The following is a 20,279-nucleotide window of genomic DNA, read 5'->3' on the forward strand; positions in this document are numbered from 1 at the left end:
TAAAATAGTCATTTACGTTTTAGTTGATTTCAGCCATTCTCCTCAAAGAAATCTCATTTAAGAGAATTTTGTTCTTAATTATTGAACTAGATGTTAAACATCGTTTCTTTAAACACAATTTTAATTACTAATTCAAAATAAATCTATTTTAAAATTAATGCATTTCTGGACAAAAATGCCAATTCCTTATCAAAAAAATTGCTACTTCTTAATAAAATATATGCAAAACTACAAAGTTATACAGCTGAACAATGAATTGCTTTATTTTGATATGCCACAGTTAAGTTAATCAACATGGGCTTCAAACTATTTTACAATAACTGAAATGTTTCATTCTCTGTCTCTCTCTCTTTATGTATACTGTGATTAGATTACGAACTTTGTAAGTCTACTTATCAATGTCTTTTTTTTTTTATTAATTTGGCACAGTAATTTTTTTATTACACATTTTGTTGCTCATGCATATTACTTGTTCAAAACTCTTCATGTATAAAACTACAAAAAATAAATAAAACAACTGCATAAAAATCATTACTTAGTTACTGTCTAGGCTAAAAATTGTGAGATAAGGATCAATAACCAAAATAATACATAACATCTAATAACAAAAGAGTTGGCTGTGGATACTGGCTAACAGATAGAAACAGTTAGTCAATACTTCCACATCTTAAATTATTTTGTCCCAATAAACTTAACTCTTACTAAACAATTATTTTTGTTTATCTTAGCTTAGAGAAAAATGACTTTATGCACAAAGATATAGCAACTTGGAACTGTAAAATTAAAGGGAAGGTAACTATTCAACAGCAACCACCATCAATATTTGAGCTACTACATTCTGATTGAACAGTGATTTAACTGTAACTTTTTAGCACACCCATGATTCAAAAGTGGAATGAGTTTTTACAAAAATTAACAAGATGAAAAACAACATGAACACAAGGATTGCCAGTCTGAATACATTAACTGCAAGGCTACACCCTATCCTATTTTTAAACAAATATTTCTTGATATCTGTCAGATCATTTCTTTTTATCATAGTAATTTAACTCTTTCATGATGAGCTTGGTATAATATACACAAATTTGTTTACACATTTGCACATGTTAAATATTTGCACTATAGCTTTTGATACAGCATGTGTATCTTCACAAAATTTGGTAGATTTTAGTAAAGATTACAAGTTTTATGTTTACAAAAAAATTAGGTTTTTCAATGAAATATCTTTACTACAGATATTTTTCGAAAACACTGAGTCTGTTTCGTTACTAGTCTGAACTCAAAGTGATTTCATGTTATGATTTGGAAAACTATACTTTGTGCAAAAACTTTCAAATATTATTTATGTAATCTTTATCACCTGCTAAATACATTTCAAACATTTGTTTTCAGTAAAACTTTGTTATTTTCTGTACTCTATGTTGGGTCTATCACTTGTGCAACCTCATAACCATCATAAAAAAATTTGGAAATAAATATAAGTTATGGTTTTTTTTCATTTTTTTATGGAATAACTACATAATGCAAAAATATAAATGTTTTGCCTGAGTAGCTTAAGTCTCATAATGTTATATATTTATTATTATTTATATGTTGACTTTTCAGTCATGCCTAGCTAACATTATATAACTTCCACTGATACAGTGCACATGCATTCATGTTACGTATCCAATAATATAAAACTCATGTTCAGTCTTCCTTGTCTTAGCTTAGTTTTAGTGGACTAGTATCTTGTAATATACAGTCACATTTCAATTATTATACATTTTATATGTATATATATTATTATTTAAAAATAAATTATTAAACTTATTTTTCTTAAAATATAAAGCAATAAATGATGAAGTAAACAATTCTCTTCTTGCTATGACCTTTGAACTCGTTTGTGGCACATTTTAAAATTTCGCACATGGAGGATATAAAAAAAATTACTTTCTAGGTTTTATATATACAGTTGAATAACCAAACAATCATAAATAACTATACTGATACTAGAGAATTATACTATAATTTATTAAGCTCAGTAATTAAGAGGTATTTAGGTTTAAATAAATATGAAACTTCTAGCAGATTAAAGACACAGCATACCTTCTTAAAATATTTGTTTGAAAAAATGTGGTAGACTTTTCATATTTTAAAATGGCCAAGATAAAAAATCATATCAAACTTTGTGTTTGAAACTGACATATGAAGTAACCTTTAATCCAACATCATATACTGTGAACACTAAAATCTATTGAACTGGGTTAAAAAATTAACAGGTTTCTAATACACAAATTGATAATAAGCCATATGTTCCATGATACACAAGAGAGAGAGCTAGTCAGTACATTTTAAAATGATTAATGTTATGGTTTACTTCTTGACTAAGACAAAAACAATCAGATTGTATTCTCTTGTTCTACCTCTCATGTTTTATGCATGTGGAATATTGGTCATGAACAAATTAAATGAAGACTTACACCTGGTATAAAAGCCTTAAGATCTGGTATGTTCTCATAAAAACTTCTTGTATCATCATCTTCCCAAAGAGACGTGGTGCCTTCAAACTAAAACAAAGACAAATCAGCAAAAAGGTTATTTATGTGTCAAATATTTATATGTTGATTGATGCCTCTCAAAAGGTTACATTAAATATCAGAAAGTCATTACCAGACTATATGGGTTCTCACCTATTATTTCAATAACATTATAATTCATAAATGAAAAGTATTTATAAAACTATTATGAAACAAGTAGATTTTAATATAAAATCAGTATATTTGCCTTTGTTTAGAATTACAATTAAATAAAACAACATATTACTTCACCAATTTATCAGCATCTTATATGAAACATTACAAATGTTGAGTATTGTACCTATACCTTAAAACTTCCTTTTAAATATTTACACATGTTCATGTCTGTATTATACCTGTATTATACAACAATTTTTTTTTGTATTGGAACTAGCTTTCAACCCTCTTTAGGAAGACCTCAGGCTTAATTAACATTGAAAGAATACATAAAATATTCAAAGGTTTACAACAACAATACTGGATTTGCCAAGAATAACATGTTTAGAAAAGCATAGTGTTTAAACAATGCTCCTGTGAGAACTAAAATAAATAAAATTAAAAACAATTGTGTATACAGTAGATGAAATTAGAAGAAAAAAAAAGTTAATACATAAATATAAGTAATTTAAACCATACTGTACTGGAATATAATAATCTTTAATAAAACTTTACAATGCAAAACACCAAAATGGCAGCAAACAGCTGGTCTCGTTCAGAATAAGTGTTAGCATAAAGCTAAATCAGAATCATAAATAAAAATATCACACTAATAAATCAACAATACTGAAAAAAAAATTAACAAAGGTCACTGCAAATAGGGTTCACATCAAAAGCCAGGCTCTGAATCCTTTACTCAGATGTCAGTGAGTTTGTTTGATTTTTTTCTTATGTGAAGAACTTTAATTTTGCCTTTCCAGAAGCAATTTTTTTCCCCGAGTTATCTTCACCTTTTCAACTCATAGAAGTTTATCAAGTTTTAGACTCTTTTCTAGTGTTTCAGAAAGTTCATACTGGAGTTGGTCTTAGCATGTTATCTTTAGACTGTACATGTAGTATACCTAATTACACTTACAGGTTGTTTTGTACAAGATGTTATTTTAATATATTGGTAGTATTTGCATTTTGATATTCATGTGAAGAAACAAAAGCACTGTTGATAAAATACATACAATGGACATCGTAAACTTCATTATGATATATCAAAGCCTACTGCTGCATAAGTTAAGATACTAAATATAAAAATGTTAGCATTTTACACGGTTGTATCATTGTTCAAAAGTTAACTTCTTCCATTCTACATATCTCTGAATGAAAGACTCAAGACAGTTGTTAATTTTAAAGATTAAAGTTAAGATCAGTTTCAACACAATTTTGATTACATATACACTTAACTCTTGTTATAAGGAGTTTTAAAATTCTTGAATGAATTGATGATGGTGAAAAACAACTCCACCTACTTATTTGTGTAAGGTAAAACTGTTGTAGTCATCTTCCCACAACTTTCATATTCTACTGTAAACTATAGGTTTTTATTATGTATAGTCAGTTCAAAGAAAAATATAGAAAGTTTTTCTTTGCCACAAAGCTATTTGACAAATGTATCATTCAAATTGCAAAACCAAAGAAATAGAACCACAGTTTAGTGCCTTTGTAAATTCTTCCATACACGGTTGGCAGACAACTGATGACAGTGGTTAATCTTTGAACATTTCTTTAATTATACAGAACTTATATATCCACCTAACCTACTGCTCAGAAACTACAGTGACTCTTGTTAAAAAATAAACACAAAAGATAAAGAGTTCATCAGAGGCAAATTCAAATCTTTTCTAAAACATTCAGAGAATTTTACAAATTATATCATATTTTATTTATCATCACTTGAAACTGTGTGGAAAATGTTACTGCATTATTTTAAAACACAGAAATAAAACAATGAGTAACTAACTTACCTCCCCATCCTTAAATCTGTTATGTACATCTAAATTTGCTACATCTGGGTCTTGACTACTCACATCTGCAACAAAAAATACATCATATACAATTTTCTTTATATCAATATCTACCGACTTACCTCTGTACTTTTGTAATATTAACTAAAACTGTTTCCACATAAAAAACAAACAAAAAACAACTCCTCACCTTCATGTTTCAATTTTGGTTAATAATTACTCGAGGTATATACTCACCAGTGTTATCAACTTGAATGTTCTTTAGAATTACCTTGGCTTACATCTATTGTCCCTATTTGTACCTTGTATTAATTTTATATTTTATCTACAGTATTTTCATTTTTTTAGACCTAGTTATTTATAATTAAGGCAACTAAAACTATCCAAACATTCCTCTTACCTTCTCTTGGAAGCTCAGGAAGATCTTCGTCTATGATATCCTAATTATCATACAAAATAAACAGTATTAGCATTTTATTCTAGGACACCTTCTGTTAGAAACATAATTTCTAAGACATATATGTACACTTAAGATGGTAAACAAAACAAATGATAATAAAATTAAAAAGAAGAAAAATTTGACTTTTTATTTTTATTCATACTTACAGAAAATTGCTGAGTGCTGGACAGGAGTTTTTGAAAAGCTAGTTGTGCTGCTTCAAATTTCTCTTTCCTTTCAGCACTTAATTCTCCTTTGGTCTAGTGGGGTAAGTAAAAAGTAACAACACTGGGAAACATTACAATGTAAATTTAAAAGATTACCTGATATAAAAGTTGTTTATACTATTGTAACAGGCTTATTAGTTGTTTTCTTGAGTATCCATTCCTCCAAGTTCTATACTATACATAACAATTTTAACATACAGTCTCTGCTTTGAAAATTGTGTGTTCCAATTACGATAAACACAAACATATACCAGAGCATTTGATTTTTAATTATAATAAAAAAATCCAGATATACAACTGTATATTCCAGAAACATCTTAACTCATTATTTTTACCACTAATTGTTCAATACAACACAGCAATGTCAACTTTTAACTATAAAGATTTCTGTACTTTTATGAATAAATTTCATTTTACTGTTGATTAAAAATGTCCTCCTGTATGAATGATATAAAAACAACTTCAGATATTTAATAAAATTAATCTGAAATTTCCACTTATTTTTTGGACATTTAAAATAAAGTGATTCACAGATGAAAAGTGAGAAAATAACTGAAAATTACCTCTTAACCTTTGTATATTAAAAGCATTCAGAAAAAATTAAAAATAATTAAAACAGATTGAAAAACAACAAAACTTCTAATCATTATTATGGCAGATATTTTAAAACATGTTTGATGATCAAAGGAAACATTTTTTGTTCTTACCTAAACAGTGCTATTATAGTAAAATACCACACTATTAATGTAACTGGTAAGATGATTCAAACTTACTTTCAAACCAATATCAGAAAAGTTTCTTCTATTCATCTAGCATACCTGTAATATTCTTCGGTTGTGTTGTTCCATATTATGAAGAGTTTTTTGATCTTTCACAACATGACGACAAAGTGACCTATAGTAGTCTTTCAGCAGATTACGAAGACCTTTCTGGCGATCTGGGGGTAGTAACTACAATAATAAAAGTTTAACATAAGTTACACATGCATTTAGTGAACTGTCCAGACATATGACATAAATATGAAATTAAAGGTGTCAGTCAGTCGTCATACCACCTTCTTTATCAGTCAAAATGCATATTATTGAGAACATGCATTTTGTTATGATAAAATTATTTAGGTGTATTGCATTGTCAGAAACAACTGTTAAATGAATTTCAAAGATGCATTCCAAAACATACAGTCTTATCCAATGAACACACACAAAAGTACATCAGTAGTTTCTCTATGCGACTTTAAAAAATAGTTAAAGGATATCTAAATCATTAGAACAGTAAACATTGTTCTGCAAATGCAAAACCTAAGTTATGACAAACCTTCCAATATTAAAAAAAAACAGAGAATTCCCATATTTGGGGAATTACTTCATGTAATTTCTCAATTCTAAAACTGAAACAAAGTTTGCTGTCAAAATAAGGTTTAATCCAATGTTACCAAAAGTATGCTTTTATCATTATTTTGTCTGTAATAAAGACAAGAAAAAAAAACAGCAAAAAAGATATGAAGTAAATCATGCCACAGAAAAATTTATTCATACCACTTCACTGTAGTTATGAAGCCCTTACACTTCTTTGGGGTAGCTGAAATTCATATAGCTACATTTTACCTTTTACCTAATTGATTATAAGTAAATAAGATTTGGTAGTAAACTTATTTTAGTGATTTTGTTTTACCAGTATGTTACATCTTTTTTAAAACCTATCTGAAATATTCAAATATACATAAAGTTCATAATGATAAAAATTCCATTGCTTTATTTATATACTAGCAGTTTTAAATGAAGGCTTAAACTAAACCAAACTTGTATCCATAATAACTGAAGGAATATAAAAATATAAAAAATCAAATCAGAGTTTTAATAAAGGTAAAAAGCAAACCTACACAAGTGCAAAATGTGTTTACGTGACACCCATGTTATACAGTATGTTTAAGTTCCCCTAATTTGATAACACAGTAACTATCCACAAGAAGAGGGCAAATTTTCTACGTACCAGTGACTTTTTGCCTTTGACTTTTAATCTATGACCTTCAAAAGCTAATCACATTTAGAATCCTGTATCCATTACACAAATTTGATTAAAATTCATCCAATCAATCTTGAGATGCTTCCTGTCTATAAGACTGGGACAAATAGAAGAAATTAATGTTCCTCTCTGTGGAACTATGCAGTGGGGGGGGGGGGATAATGAAATCATTGATAAAAGTATCACTGTGTTAAAGAATGCATGTTTTACATAACACACCATCTTTAAAATATAAAGTTATTTTACTGGCACAAGAACATGTCTTAGTATGTTTAAACCAGTTGAGACCAGTTTGTACCAATGAAAAAATAGTCAGTTGTTTCTTCACTGTATATTTTTTGCACATAAGATAAATTAAAATTCTACTAACACTGTAGCCAGAGTTTCACAAAACTGTTAAAGTGCTGGTGAACAGTCAGTCCACCAGTCATTAAAACTTTGGGGGATTGAATAATAAAACTGATATTACAGAATATTTTTTTTGTTTCAGTAGGCAATGACAACATAAGCCTGTAATGGTTTTAATATCTCAAAATGTTCATATTCTACAGTAATTCCTAAACATTGGATCTAAAAAATGGTATCAGTTTTTTTTTCATCATGTACAGACTTTTCACAAAATGTCATACATACTTTTACTTAAGTAAATCATTTTCAGTGAAATCGGATGACATTCTATTATGCTTAAACTGTTGACAACCACAGGCTATAGATTTATCTAGACTAATCACAACATGAGAATCCTTTCAATCATTACAGAACCCAAATATCATGACAATGATAAAAGGCAAAAAAATAAATAAAGTAAATGTGCAAAAATGAAATTCACATCCTACTTTTCTTTTCTAAGTATTAATTCCTGTAAGACATTTTGAATCTACTCACAAAGGTACTTTAGAATAGATAATTTCAATACAATTGTTAACTTGCAATCAAGCCTAATATCTTTGCTATATAAAACATAGGAATTACATATTTTTAAACAGAACATACATCACTTTTAGGTATTTCTAGTCCATGCTTCTCAGCTAGAATTCTCATTTTCTGAGGCACCAAGCCAGCATAGTCTTCCCCACAGTGCTTACAGAAACTCAGAAGAATATTGATATTGTTGTGCTCTTCTTTGTCTGTAGCAGTTAAAATGGTCAGTAGATTACCAAGTAATGGGAGTCCCTCTTTTAATGTAAACACTCCACATGATATCAACTGAATGGGGAAAAAACAAAACATATTTGCCAAAATACCTTAACCATGGAAAACTCAATGTATTATTAATCAAAACTAACATGACAAACAAAATAACAAGTTTTTAGTAGTGTAAGACTGTAGCTAACTATTAACCCTATACATCCAGGTATTATTTACTAAGCATGACACAAAGTTTTAGTTCTTAGATTCAATACTTTATTAAACTAAATTTTATTTACATTATACCATATTTTAATAGTATATAGGTTTAACATTCTTAATTCTACAAAGTACCATTTTACAAAATCCTGAATTTCCCTTAGTATGACACATGACACATTTTCTGGTAACCTATCATTATTCCCACTTTATTCACCAGCCCTGGAAAAAGTATAAAATTAAGCACAAGTTACTATAAAATTGTCACTACTCAGATGAACCACATTTATTATAGTCTTCAAAATCACAACCCTTCTGCTATACCAACTTGTCAAATCCTCTCTTTCATAATTCATTAATAGTTCACTCTTATGATTAATTACCCATAACCAATAGAAACTCAAGGTTTAAATCATTAAATAACATGTTGTGTAACATTATGTTCTGAATGATTAAATATCAATTTGACTCAGAGTACAAACAGCATTCCCATGAGAAAGTTAACAGCAAACTTGGATGAATTTGTAACAACTGTTGTCACAAAGTTATGATGCCAGAAAAGTTTTGAGAAATAATGAAATTTGACTACTTTTTGTATATTATTAGTTTATATTGTTTCGAGCATTATTTAATTGAATAAAAATTAACTGCAATACTATGAGTAGTATACAAAAAAGTAGGGTTAACTCTCATTAACAAATGAGAGCAAGAAAAATGAATATTTGATAAGTATTTTATTTCTTGTTTTTCTTTATATATTATAAAAGCAACTAAAATATAAAAATAAGGATATTTTTTGGCTAGTTAAAATTAGATTAAGTGAAATAAATAATAATAAAGCAAAAAATTTCACGAGGCACACATGCAAACTGCTTATACTAATTGGAGTAGCTCGTGGGTAATGTAATTTGATAGCATAACATGAGCTGCATGTTCCCCAAGTGACTTACAATTTATAAGCATGCAGACAGTAGTTAGTCATGGTTTAAAGGGTAATAAAATATAAAATTTAGTTACAGATAAACGTATACTATTATTAACTAACAGTTAATTTGGATAAACGAACATGGTTTTATATTACAATATTAAATATTTATATAAAGATAAAAAAGAGGTAATTTAGATTTAATTATTTTCAATAATTCTATCAATATAAAATTAGATGAAGGGTCCACTGCCTGCATGTCATCCTATATCATTTTGTAAAGTTTTCAGTTGATTGATCAAGAAATGGAATAGATATAAAAATGACAATATACAACTGTGTATTTTTTCCCCAGAAACACACTTTGCTTTATGTAGTAGCTTGCTCTTTGAACTGTGCATAACTAATAATCCCACCATAGAAGTTATACATCGCTTAAGTGAAGGTGTAACTCGTATTACCACATCAAATTATGTACTGCAAAAGATGCTCATGAATGTACATCTTGAAGAATTGTTATTTTCTATTATCTTACCTAATCTAATCTTATTTAACTTGATAAGTTTCTAATTTTTACATCTTATAGTTATTTATATAACAATTAATAAAGAATAAATAGGAAAACAAGAAATATGGTACTTACCTGGGTCTTTGTTTTTTTTATGCCAACTGTCAATGAAACTTGAATCTACCTACTTTTTTGTGTACTGATGATACTACTACACTAAATTTTTTATTAAATTAAATAATAACTTAAGAACAAGAATAGTAACATGCACAAAGCAAATAATGTCAATAACTGTCAAAATTTTTCTGTCTTTCTAAGCAATAAAAGCCTTTAAAAGATCAGTAAAACTTGTGGATGCAATTCCCATGAAAATAAGGTTTCAAACTGGAGGCAAAACAGAAAATTCTTTGTATATAAAATAACGTCTTTGATAGATGAAAACTTTTGACTTTCTCTCTGTAATGAAAATGATATAAAATGTCAAAGGAAATTATTCGTAATTTGTGAAAGATAGGATGAAATGTGTTGTAACGAAAAGTGGATCTGATTTTCTAGTTGAATGACAGTAATCTAATTAAATTTTGAATGTAACTCTAAAAAGAAGTCAACACGTACACTTTAATCTACAAATGGCAAGTGTTAATTACTATATATTATTATACGTGTAACTGTAATAAAATCAATGTTATACAGGGTGTTCAGAAAGTCAATGTGCACTTATATATTTATTAACAAACATGTTTTAATATAGAATACAGGAGGTAAATATGAATGAAAATTATAAACAATTTTGAAAGTGACCCCCATTGGCATCATTACAGGCCTGGATCCTTCTTATTTTGTTTCTGAACACCGCTATCAGTTGCTGGCTTGAAATAGACTGAATAAAATATTATTACAAAACTGCACAGTGACTTTCCAAACACCCTGCAGAAATAACACTACTATTCTAAAAACAACCTTAACCACAAATTCACTTCCAATTTCAAAGGACTTAAATGTCACACAAAAAAATTTTTAATTTAAAATTCAAAAAATAAAACAAAAAGATTAACCATAACATTATTGGCTGCAGCTTCAAAAATATGTACCACTGTTTTTTTTCAAAGATAAACTAAAATGTTAAATTCACTGAAAAAGCATGATACAGGAATATATTCCAAAAGTATCAAGTAATTTTAATATAAATAGTGAAGTTACAGACTGATTATTATTTTATTTCAATGCTAAACTTCAAAAAAGGAAAACAGTTAAAAGACACAAAAGAAATTGTAAAATAACCTTTTATTCACTTTAGAAGAACTTATGGCAAAACCAAAAACTTCCCTTATTAAGAACCACTGGTTAAAAAATGATTAATATATAACGAGCTTTACATATAAGTCATCCATATCAAAAGTTATAAAAATATACTACATGTTAGACTATTTTAAGAATCCTCAAAAAAGAACTGCTTGTAAATCTCTCTCAAGAAATATGACAAATTACATTAAGTTATTTGTTACTAGTGTATGAAATGGTTATTGTTATGTATAATATCAATGTGGTTACAGATCACATGATGATGCATACTCATGCTAATAACAACATGACTCACCTAAATGAGGTAACTAATCACCAATATAAAAACCAATTCATCTTTTAAGAAATAGCATTAATAACTGAACTTTAAATCATAAACCAAATTCATTAAATAATTTTAAGTGGGGGGGGAAGCAGAATTGCAATGAATTTTCCATTTCTTACTCCTACTGATGTATCTCCTCACAAACCTTCCTGTAATGGATGTATAACACCCTAAAACGGACAATCTACAGGCTATCAGATTTCTTGATATGTTACATAAACAGTATAGTGTGAAAGTTTGAATGAAATCTGATTACTTGAATTGTGAGTAAAAAGTATGATATCATTTGAAATACTAGCCTTCACCATACAGACTATGGTTTCTCTAAGCCAATTCCCTTGGCTACGGCTTCTATAAGTGCACACATCACATTTTATAGTCATATTAAATATTTAAACAACTTTATTAATTGTAAGCATTGATAAAAATAGCACAAAAACAAAGTTTATAAATCAACAATTCAAATTACACATTTGAATTTATTAAATTAAAATGAAATATTAAAAAAGTCTCTCATTCATTATTTTGTGTTACAGGAAAGGTCTGTATCCTCTTTTGTACGAGAAACAATTTATTATACTTGTGATACAATTTCTTTAGTGTGTAACAAATTAAAACCCAAAACTTCAGGTACTGAAAAGCTACAATAAAATACCCTGCTTTTTGTTTTTGCCAATACATCAGCATATTTAGCAAACTCATCAAAGTGCTTTTATTCTTTTAAAGTTGCAGAAATAATACATTTAGAAATACTTGAATCTGACAGCCAACTGTCAATTTTGTGATGCATAAAGTTCCCTATAAAAGTTGAAGCATGCTAAATAAATAATTGCTTCAGACAGAAAGTAGTTTTGTTATGTGGCATTCTGGTGAGTGATAAATTCCTGGTTTTCTATAAATACATATTTGAAATCTACAAATATCCATTTGTCTCACCTTTACTTGAGAAAACTACATGAGTACAGATAATTTTCTTAATATTTTAGGTACTAGAAAAAGAATGTCTTTATCCAGGTTTCTTATCTATTGTTTTTTGTTTTAACAACAGTAAGTTAAATTTAAGCATTTATGAATAAATAGTAATATATATCTAAATAGAAACATACATTACATACAATAACAAAAATGTCATTGTATTTAGCAAATTACTAGTGTGCTACTTAGAAATTTGTACTTTATAGTCAAGTTTTACTATAGTATAATTGAATATGTATATTAAACTTTTATTATTCAAAGCATCTATACTGAAGTAAAATTAAAGCAAATTACATAACCTGAAAGAAATGTTTAGTGATAACATTACATAAATATAAACTATTTGATAAAAGTAAGTCTAGAAAATATTTTTTTTGTGCAAAGACTCAAAGGTGTTTATTAATTGATGTATAAGAAGGGTCAAATAAGATATATGTTAAAAATAGGTATACAAAAATCTTGTACATAGCTACATCATAACCACTTTCAAAATTCAGACTGTATTTTTATGACTGGTGAAATATTGTTAAAAGCACTATAGTACAAACAAGCCACTAAATTCTCCACTATATTTCAGGCAAGTGTTATGATAAATTGTGTAGGACAAATATTTGTTTCATGGTATGCTTATTCCAGGCTCAGAGAAAGACATCAAGTCATGCCAGCTAATTACTTTGTACATTGTTGTTATAGTTTCCAATAAACAGTCTAACAGTACAAACACTGACTGTTTTATGTCAGTAGCTTCCTGCTTCAGTTGCTGACAGTCAAATACACAAATAAGTACAATAGTCTTAGAGTTTCAAGCACTTTGAAATATCATGTTCAATACTGTAAAGGGCAGAATGGTGCTATTATTTTAATTCACATTTTTCAACTTTTCACAGTATTTTGATGAGTTGTCTAGTAACAGATAATCAGGTATAATGTTGGAGTAGAAAAAAATGGAGATAAGATATAAAGTTTTACCAAAACATAATTTTTACATTGATTTCGGAGGTTCTGGAGGGAATTCAAATAACCTTTCAAACTCAGTAAAGATATGATAAATTCACAAACAAATCTGACTTTTGTGTACAAACAATTTACAATGTTCACTAAAATCTTAACAAATTTCACAAAGACACAAAATAATTTATGAGTTATAGTATATAGTTATTCATGGCTTTTGGTGTTTACAAGGTAATGTAATATACATGAGCCCATATCTGTAGGGTTAGAATTGTCCTCTTCACCTGTACCACAATTTCATTTTTGGCTTTATCAATTACTTATATGTTCAAAGTAACTGGTAAAGTCAAACATATGACCATGCTAATAGTTAATATGACACTTCTAACTCTTCAAAAAATGCTGAAATTAAACAATCAGCAAAGCACTACTACTTTTACTCACACTTTAGGATATTTAAATCTATTTGCAACATACAATTTGTTTTATAAACCTCTAAAGTTACTGTGGTTCACCATAACAAGTCACACCCACATGCCCACACAAAAAGTGAATACAAGTTTTATATTTCTGCACATCTGTATAAATATTTCATAAAACACACAATACTGTATTTTTCAAACCTACTTTAAACTCAAACTGCTTATACATATCTTGCATGTTTTTAAGGTTATCTCCAATTTTATTAACATGTATGCACATCTCATTCACTTACCTCTGAATAAAAACGTAGATCGACTCTTATCTTACTGGGATTGGTTATCTAAAATGTGTGAAATGTTTAGTTAAAAGTAAAATATTTTCTTAGCAAAAATTGTTTCTGTATCACACAAAGTCATAACTGGAAAAACTCAAAATCATTACCATAATTCTACCTAATTATTCATAGGTATATATGCCTAATCTGATATACCTGTTATACAAACCATATGCTAATTTTCCTCCTTATGAAGTAAACTTTCCAATAACTAAAGCTTTAATGCACTCTTAAAGAAAATACATAATACTAAAATGAAAATTTTTAAAGTCTGAATTCTATTTAAATACATATTAATTAAAATAAATAAATAAAAATAAAAGTTTAACTGATACTACACTTTCTAATGGTAAAAGTTACCACTATAATAAACTAATATCATATATAATTAAATACAACCAATTGGTATATTACATTAGACCACTGCTTTTAAGACTTATAATTTATAAAAATGTTTTTGAAGCATTAACTTTAGGATTACTTATGGATTCATATCATTTAAACACACTGATTACGTTTATGAAAATGTTAGTTAAAATTAATCCCACTAATCACTGTTGGAGGTCCCATGGGTAGTGCACCCAGATAATGACTGATTTCACCCAATTTTTTTACACTGGATTCTGTAATAAAAATTACAATTTCCCTACAGTGAAAATTTATTTCTGATAAATAAGGAGTACTTACCTCCTCTTGCATAAAAAGCCATTATCATTCAGTGCTGCCCTCTATATGCAAAAAATTAGTGCATGCCACAATTCTTTTATCTTTCCTCAATTAGAACCGACTTATTCCATTGAGTCTCCCATGCAAATCATCATGCAACCAGCCTCCATAAACAAGAGTGCAGCAAACTCTTATAATGCATGTGACTCCCTTTCAATACTACTGAACTCTAGATTCTGAGTGTTGTCAGAAGATGAAAACACTAGTTTTCAGTGAAAAGGAAGGGTGGGAAGTGTGATAAGAGGTAATTACCTATCAGATATATGGTCTCAGTATACAAAAATTATAACTTTCGATATGATACCTTACCTCCTCTCACAAAAATAGCTAAAATCCCACACTGAATCAGTGAAGAGACAAGTGCAAAGGAAAGAAAGAAGTATCATTCAATAGAAATCAAAGGACATGCCCTAAGATAAGACAATCAGATTTTAAGATCTGATGAGGATGACTGCACCACATCTGTACCACACATACTCTTCACCCATTATAGAAAGATGTCTTGTATACGGGTGGAAAAATAGAGGAACACATCCAAGTGGGAGAGAACTAAGGTTGGATAGTGATCTGAACCACACAATATCTATGAAATTCTATCCCAAAAATATGAAAGAGGGTAAAATGAAAAGGATGTGTCCAAGGTGTAAAGTGGATATAGTGTCATGGGACATAAACAGCAAGCCAAATACATCCAAAACTCATGTCACCTGAAACTAACATCCATGCAGGAGTAGGATGAGGATCATACTGTTGATAAGTCAACCACAATACAAATCCCAGTCACAGGGCATCAACATCCCATGTGGTGGTAGGAAAGAGGATCATACCACCAGTAGGTTGACTACAACTCAAAACCCAGTAATATGGCAGAGGTAGGAAAAAGGATCATACTGTCTTCACCTCAAGATCATGAGACTCAATGAAATCAAAAACCTCCTAATCCAAGAAAATGGCATATAAAAATATAAGAAATTGATAAATCACTCCAGGAACCCTACATCTCTTATAAAAAAGATGTCTTTGTAATGTAAACCATCTCCCTTAAAACTGAAATTGACCAGAACTGCCCAAACACAATAACATCCTCAGAATAATAAGCATAAAAGGATAACAGAAGGGAAAGAACCATAATAATCTGCAAGTACCTCCACTGTGACCAACAAAACTGATGGATCAATAAGAGTATAAATGAGGGAGAAATACAGACATCTCTAACATATGTGTGAAGACTTAAGTTAATTGGTTCAACTCTAAATCGAAAACCAACCTACAAGGTACCAACATCCATGTTGAAGTAGGATAAGGAATCCCAATGGAAGGAGCAAACTGCAATAAAGACAGTTCACTCTCATTTATTTTTGTTTCATACTGGAGAATATTATGTCATCTACACCAGCAGAATAACACTGCCCTACTCTCAAATGAATAGTTTTATAATAATTTCCATATTTTGTTTGTAGTTCATTAAGTCATTCAGGAGGATGCCTCCCTTATCCACCACATCAGCAGTTTGGAACTGGAAAGTGGTAATGACTCTCAAATTCCACAAGAAGAAAATTCGGTGAAAATGCAGCAAAGAGTCCAACAGAATGACAACACTCAGCACAGTGCTATGGGTGACCATAAAACCCCATTTTTAAGAGCATACCATACCAAATTATTCAATACAAGGCATGGCAGGAATGGGCAGTTTTCTCTTTCTGCTTTACCCATGTAGTCCATGGGTGAGTACTGTGTGGTATGGGTAAAATTATTAATGCTATCACTATGGATCACGTGTAAAAGCCCACATCATATCGTATTTGTTGACTATCGTTCAAAATTAAACTCACTGAACTACTATACTATGAACGTGCATAGTAAATTTGTATGACACTGTAGATTATAATTCAAATTTTGGTATGATCCATTAGTCTATTTATTAATTTAAAAGTAATTATTAAAAATGAAATACTAAATATCAATTTTTGTGTGTCATGTGGTATGCTGAATGCAGAATTAGTTCAAATTAGATGTTTGTGATGCCCAAATACAAAGTTTTATAGTTTCTTACAAATTAAGAACTCAAATTATCAATATTGACAAGCTAGAATCTAAAATAAAGAATCTCATATCTTTCCAATTTGCTGAATCAAACACAGTGGCCCCAACCACCTCTTTCCATTTCTGGAAATGCTTACATACACCTACTCTTGTTTATGACATGTGAATAACCAATCAAAAGTTCAGAATATTTACTAGTAATCTAAAAAACTTTGAAAAACAAAACCATACATTATCAAAAACCATAGAATAATTACTTTCATGGTTATGAGATGGGTAGATCCCATCCAATCTGTAATGGTATGGTTAAGCAATTCCATCACAAGGAAAAACCCAAAACAATCTTGTGAAACACCTCACCTCTGCAGTGTGCACTGCATTGCCATGGAAATATAATATGTAGGTTAATGTGGCCTTACAGCACACATTTGACTAGCTAAAAAATACCTGGTCAGGAATCACTCATCACAGAGCAGAATCCAAACAATAAGTAATCATAAAAAAGGAAAAAGGTCCCTGAAAAGTAATAAAGAATAATAAAAAATAACATACTTATAGTCAAAGTATCACTGATATCTGAAGAATGGCTACAGGAGGAAGACAAGAGTCCAAAGAGGAAGAAACTATGATCTTATGCAAGCAGTGAGATGTTTTAAGAGTAGTCCACATGCCTGATTGAAGAATTTCCTCTAAAAGATGATGAATATGAGACACAAATGAAAAGGTAAGATGTTGAATCTGGATGAGATGACACCAAGAACAAAGAATGGTAAGAAGATGATAAAGAGGAATAACCCAATTGAATTAAAAACCAAACCAGATTGGTAAAGGAGGAAGGAAAAAGACCATGAAACAGGGGATAGTTGCCAAGGAACAAAGAGGCAAGAAAAAGCACCACAGAAGGAAACCATGTAGGTGATATAACAACAAAAGCACATATACAACAGATCTGTGGTGAAAGATTGCCAAAGGGGGAACAAATTCAACAACTGAGCTCCAACCAGACCATAACCCACTGAGCAGTCATTGGCACATTTGTTGAAGTACTCCTCTACTTCAAATAATAAAATGTGATGGGAAACCTCTGGAAGGAGAAAAAGGTAAAGGCTTAAAAGAACTAGAATGGGAAAAAGGAATATGCCTTGACCACAACTGCAACAAACATGCTCCCAAAAAGAAAGCATCTTGACCAACAAGATCTAGCAACAGAGAAATCATGTGTGTAAACATGACCTAAGTACAACAGTATACCCAACATGGAGGTAAAACAGACTCTAAATGCTGAGAGTCAAGAAACAGACAGTCAGCTTGACAGTAAACCAAAGCAAATTGATCTGCAGACTGTAGAAGGTGAGGCATGCTGACACCCTCAACCAAACGTGAATCAGTTTGCTTAGTACAAACCCTAAACTCCAGAGTGGGTGAAAAACACTAAAGATGAAAAGGAAGAACTATCGTTTGAAACAAAAAAAAAAGAATAGGGATCACAACAAGTCAGGGTAATGGATAAAATATATGCTTAAGAAATTATGTCTCAAAAATGCAGTAATAGACCCAGCTGATTCTTTAGGTGGGGTACAGGAAGATGCAAGAAAATTCAGTGGTAAAAAAAGGTTATCAAACTCTCCATCAGCCTGAAGAGATTTGACTTGCTCAGGAAGAAGTGAAGCAAATTTAGGAGAAGGTTAAATAAATCAAACAACAGCCTGGATAATAGTGCTAATAGAAGATATAAACTTCAGAATTCATTTAGAAATATATATACCAAACAAAAGAGTTCAATGTAAAATGTGGAAATAAGAGGATAAGAAAAACAACAAAGGCTGGAAAATCAAGTCAATGTAAAAATTAGTAAAGAAATAACACTTCAGACATTAAGTGATGAAAATCTCAAATTTTATTCACGTGAAAAGAATGGAAAGCGATATGAAAACAAGTACTATCAAACAAGAAATGACATTTTGGTAAAACTGAATAGATGGAACCATGTGAATCATATGAGTACTTCCATTTTCTGCCAAAAATCAAAGTGACAGTTTGATAGAATTGAATGGAGGGAGTCACGTGCATCACAATTATTGCACCATTATTGGTGGAAGGTTGTTGTATGATGATTTTCTTAAGAGATGTATTGAAATTAGTCAAATTCAATTAAAGGAAGATAAAAGGTTTGTGTTATGCTAACTTTTTTTTAAAATATAGAGGATAGCACTAAACAAGAATAGCTGTTTATGAGAGAGGAGTTAATAGTCCATACTGAAAATGTAAAATTACGCATTATGATACAATATCATTCCAATGGTATTAAATATTACAAACTGTTTATCTTAGATCATCTGCACCAAAAACAACTTGCTGAATAATGACAGACTATTTATTATTCAGATGTTGTCCACTTATTTCAATAAAAACTTACCAGCTTACAAAACCTACTTAACTTTTAAATAATATAAAAACTTAATTAGAATATTTTCAAACACTATTTTCATATGTAATGTCAGTAAAAAGCAGAATACCAGAAAAATGCACAAGTTTTCAAAAACTTGTATTGCGTTCTCAAATAGGTTGTGTCAAATGGCACCATTCTGTATAAAGCAATTATTATTATATCAATTACTAAATAATTTTTTAAAAATTTTCAGGTCTTGCTTAAAGAATTAAACCACAATTTCAGATTCCCAGCTTTTAGTTTATGGAAGATTCAATTCTGGACTTATTTTAAAATTCAGTTGTTAATATTTTGCACAATAACATACAAAATAAATATCCAAGATCATCTGAACATAATCCATTTCAATAAATTATTTTCCATTTCGAGTAGAATTTTGTAAATAAATTGATCAAATCATTTTTTTTAAGATTCTGCTGTTTTCATCTAAAATTATTTTTCTCTCTTAATGATTAATGAAATGTCCTACTTCCAGCAATAAAAACCTGGGATAAATGGCAAAGTATAGCCTTGTAACAAAATAAAGGTATAAAACATATTAATATATATTCAAACTTACTTTCTCATCCTTTTTCATGGGGAGAACTTTTTGCCAGTTTTCTAAAAGTTGAGTGGAAAATTCAGAATAACGTTGGTGGAGCAAGGAGCAAATTTGTACTGCTGTGTTCAGGTCAGACATCTAAGTGTTAGAAAAGGTAGCAGGAAAGTGGTAAAGAGTTCCACTACTGAATTTGTTAACAGAATTAAAAATGTTTTGAATGTAGCTGGCAAAC

The 20,279-nt window shown here is 29.6% G+C and overlaps 1 protein-coding gene across 20 annotated transcripts in view; it reads right to left on the reverse strand.

Moving 5' to 3' along the window:
• Upf2 (UPF2 regulator of nonsense mediated mRNA decay) overlaps window positions 1-20,279 on the reverse strand; it is a 131,675-nt gene that overhangs the window by 84,720 nt on the left and 26,676 nt on the right. For all 20 annotated transcript variants that reach the window (XR_013021518.1, XR_013021517.1, XR_013021512.1 and 17 more), the window contains 8 exons: window positions 20,066-20,185; window positions 14,247-14,294; window positions 8,192-8,404; window positions 5,995-6,126; window positions 5,117-5,209; window positions 4,911-4,950; window positions 4,511-4,575; window positions 2,463-2,549 (listed from right to left, as the gene is read on the reverse strand). Coding sequence is in view for 8 of the 20 variants with exons in the window: in XM_076481776.1 (XP_076337891.1) it covers window positions 2,463-2,549; window positions 4,511-4,575; window positions 4,911-4,950; window positions 5,117-5,209; window positions 5,995-6,126; window positions 8,192-8,404; window positions 14,247-14,294; window positions 20,066-20,185 (798 nt within the window). In the remaining 12 variants the exon portion in view is untranslated. The remainder of the gene's footprint in view (window positions 1-2,462; window positions 2,550-4,510; window positions 4,576-4,910; window positions 4,951-5,116; window positions 5,210-5,994; window positions 6,127-8,191; window positions 8,405-14,246; window positions 14,295-20,065; window positions 20,186-20,279) is intronic.

The sequence above is a fragment of the Tachypleus tridentatus genome, chromosome 13 (genome assembly GCF_004210375.1).
Source record: "Tachypleus tridentatus isolate NWPU-2018 chromosome 13, ASM421037v1, whole genome shotgun sequence".
Lineage (NCBI taxonomy): Eukaryota > Metazoa > Arthropoda > Merostomata > Xiphosura > Limulidae > Tachypleus > Tachypleus tridentatus.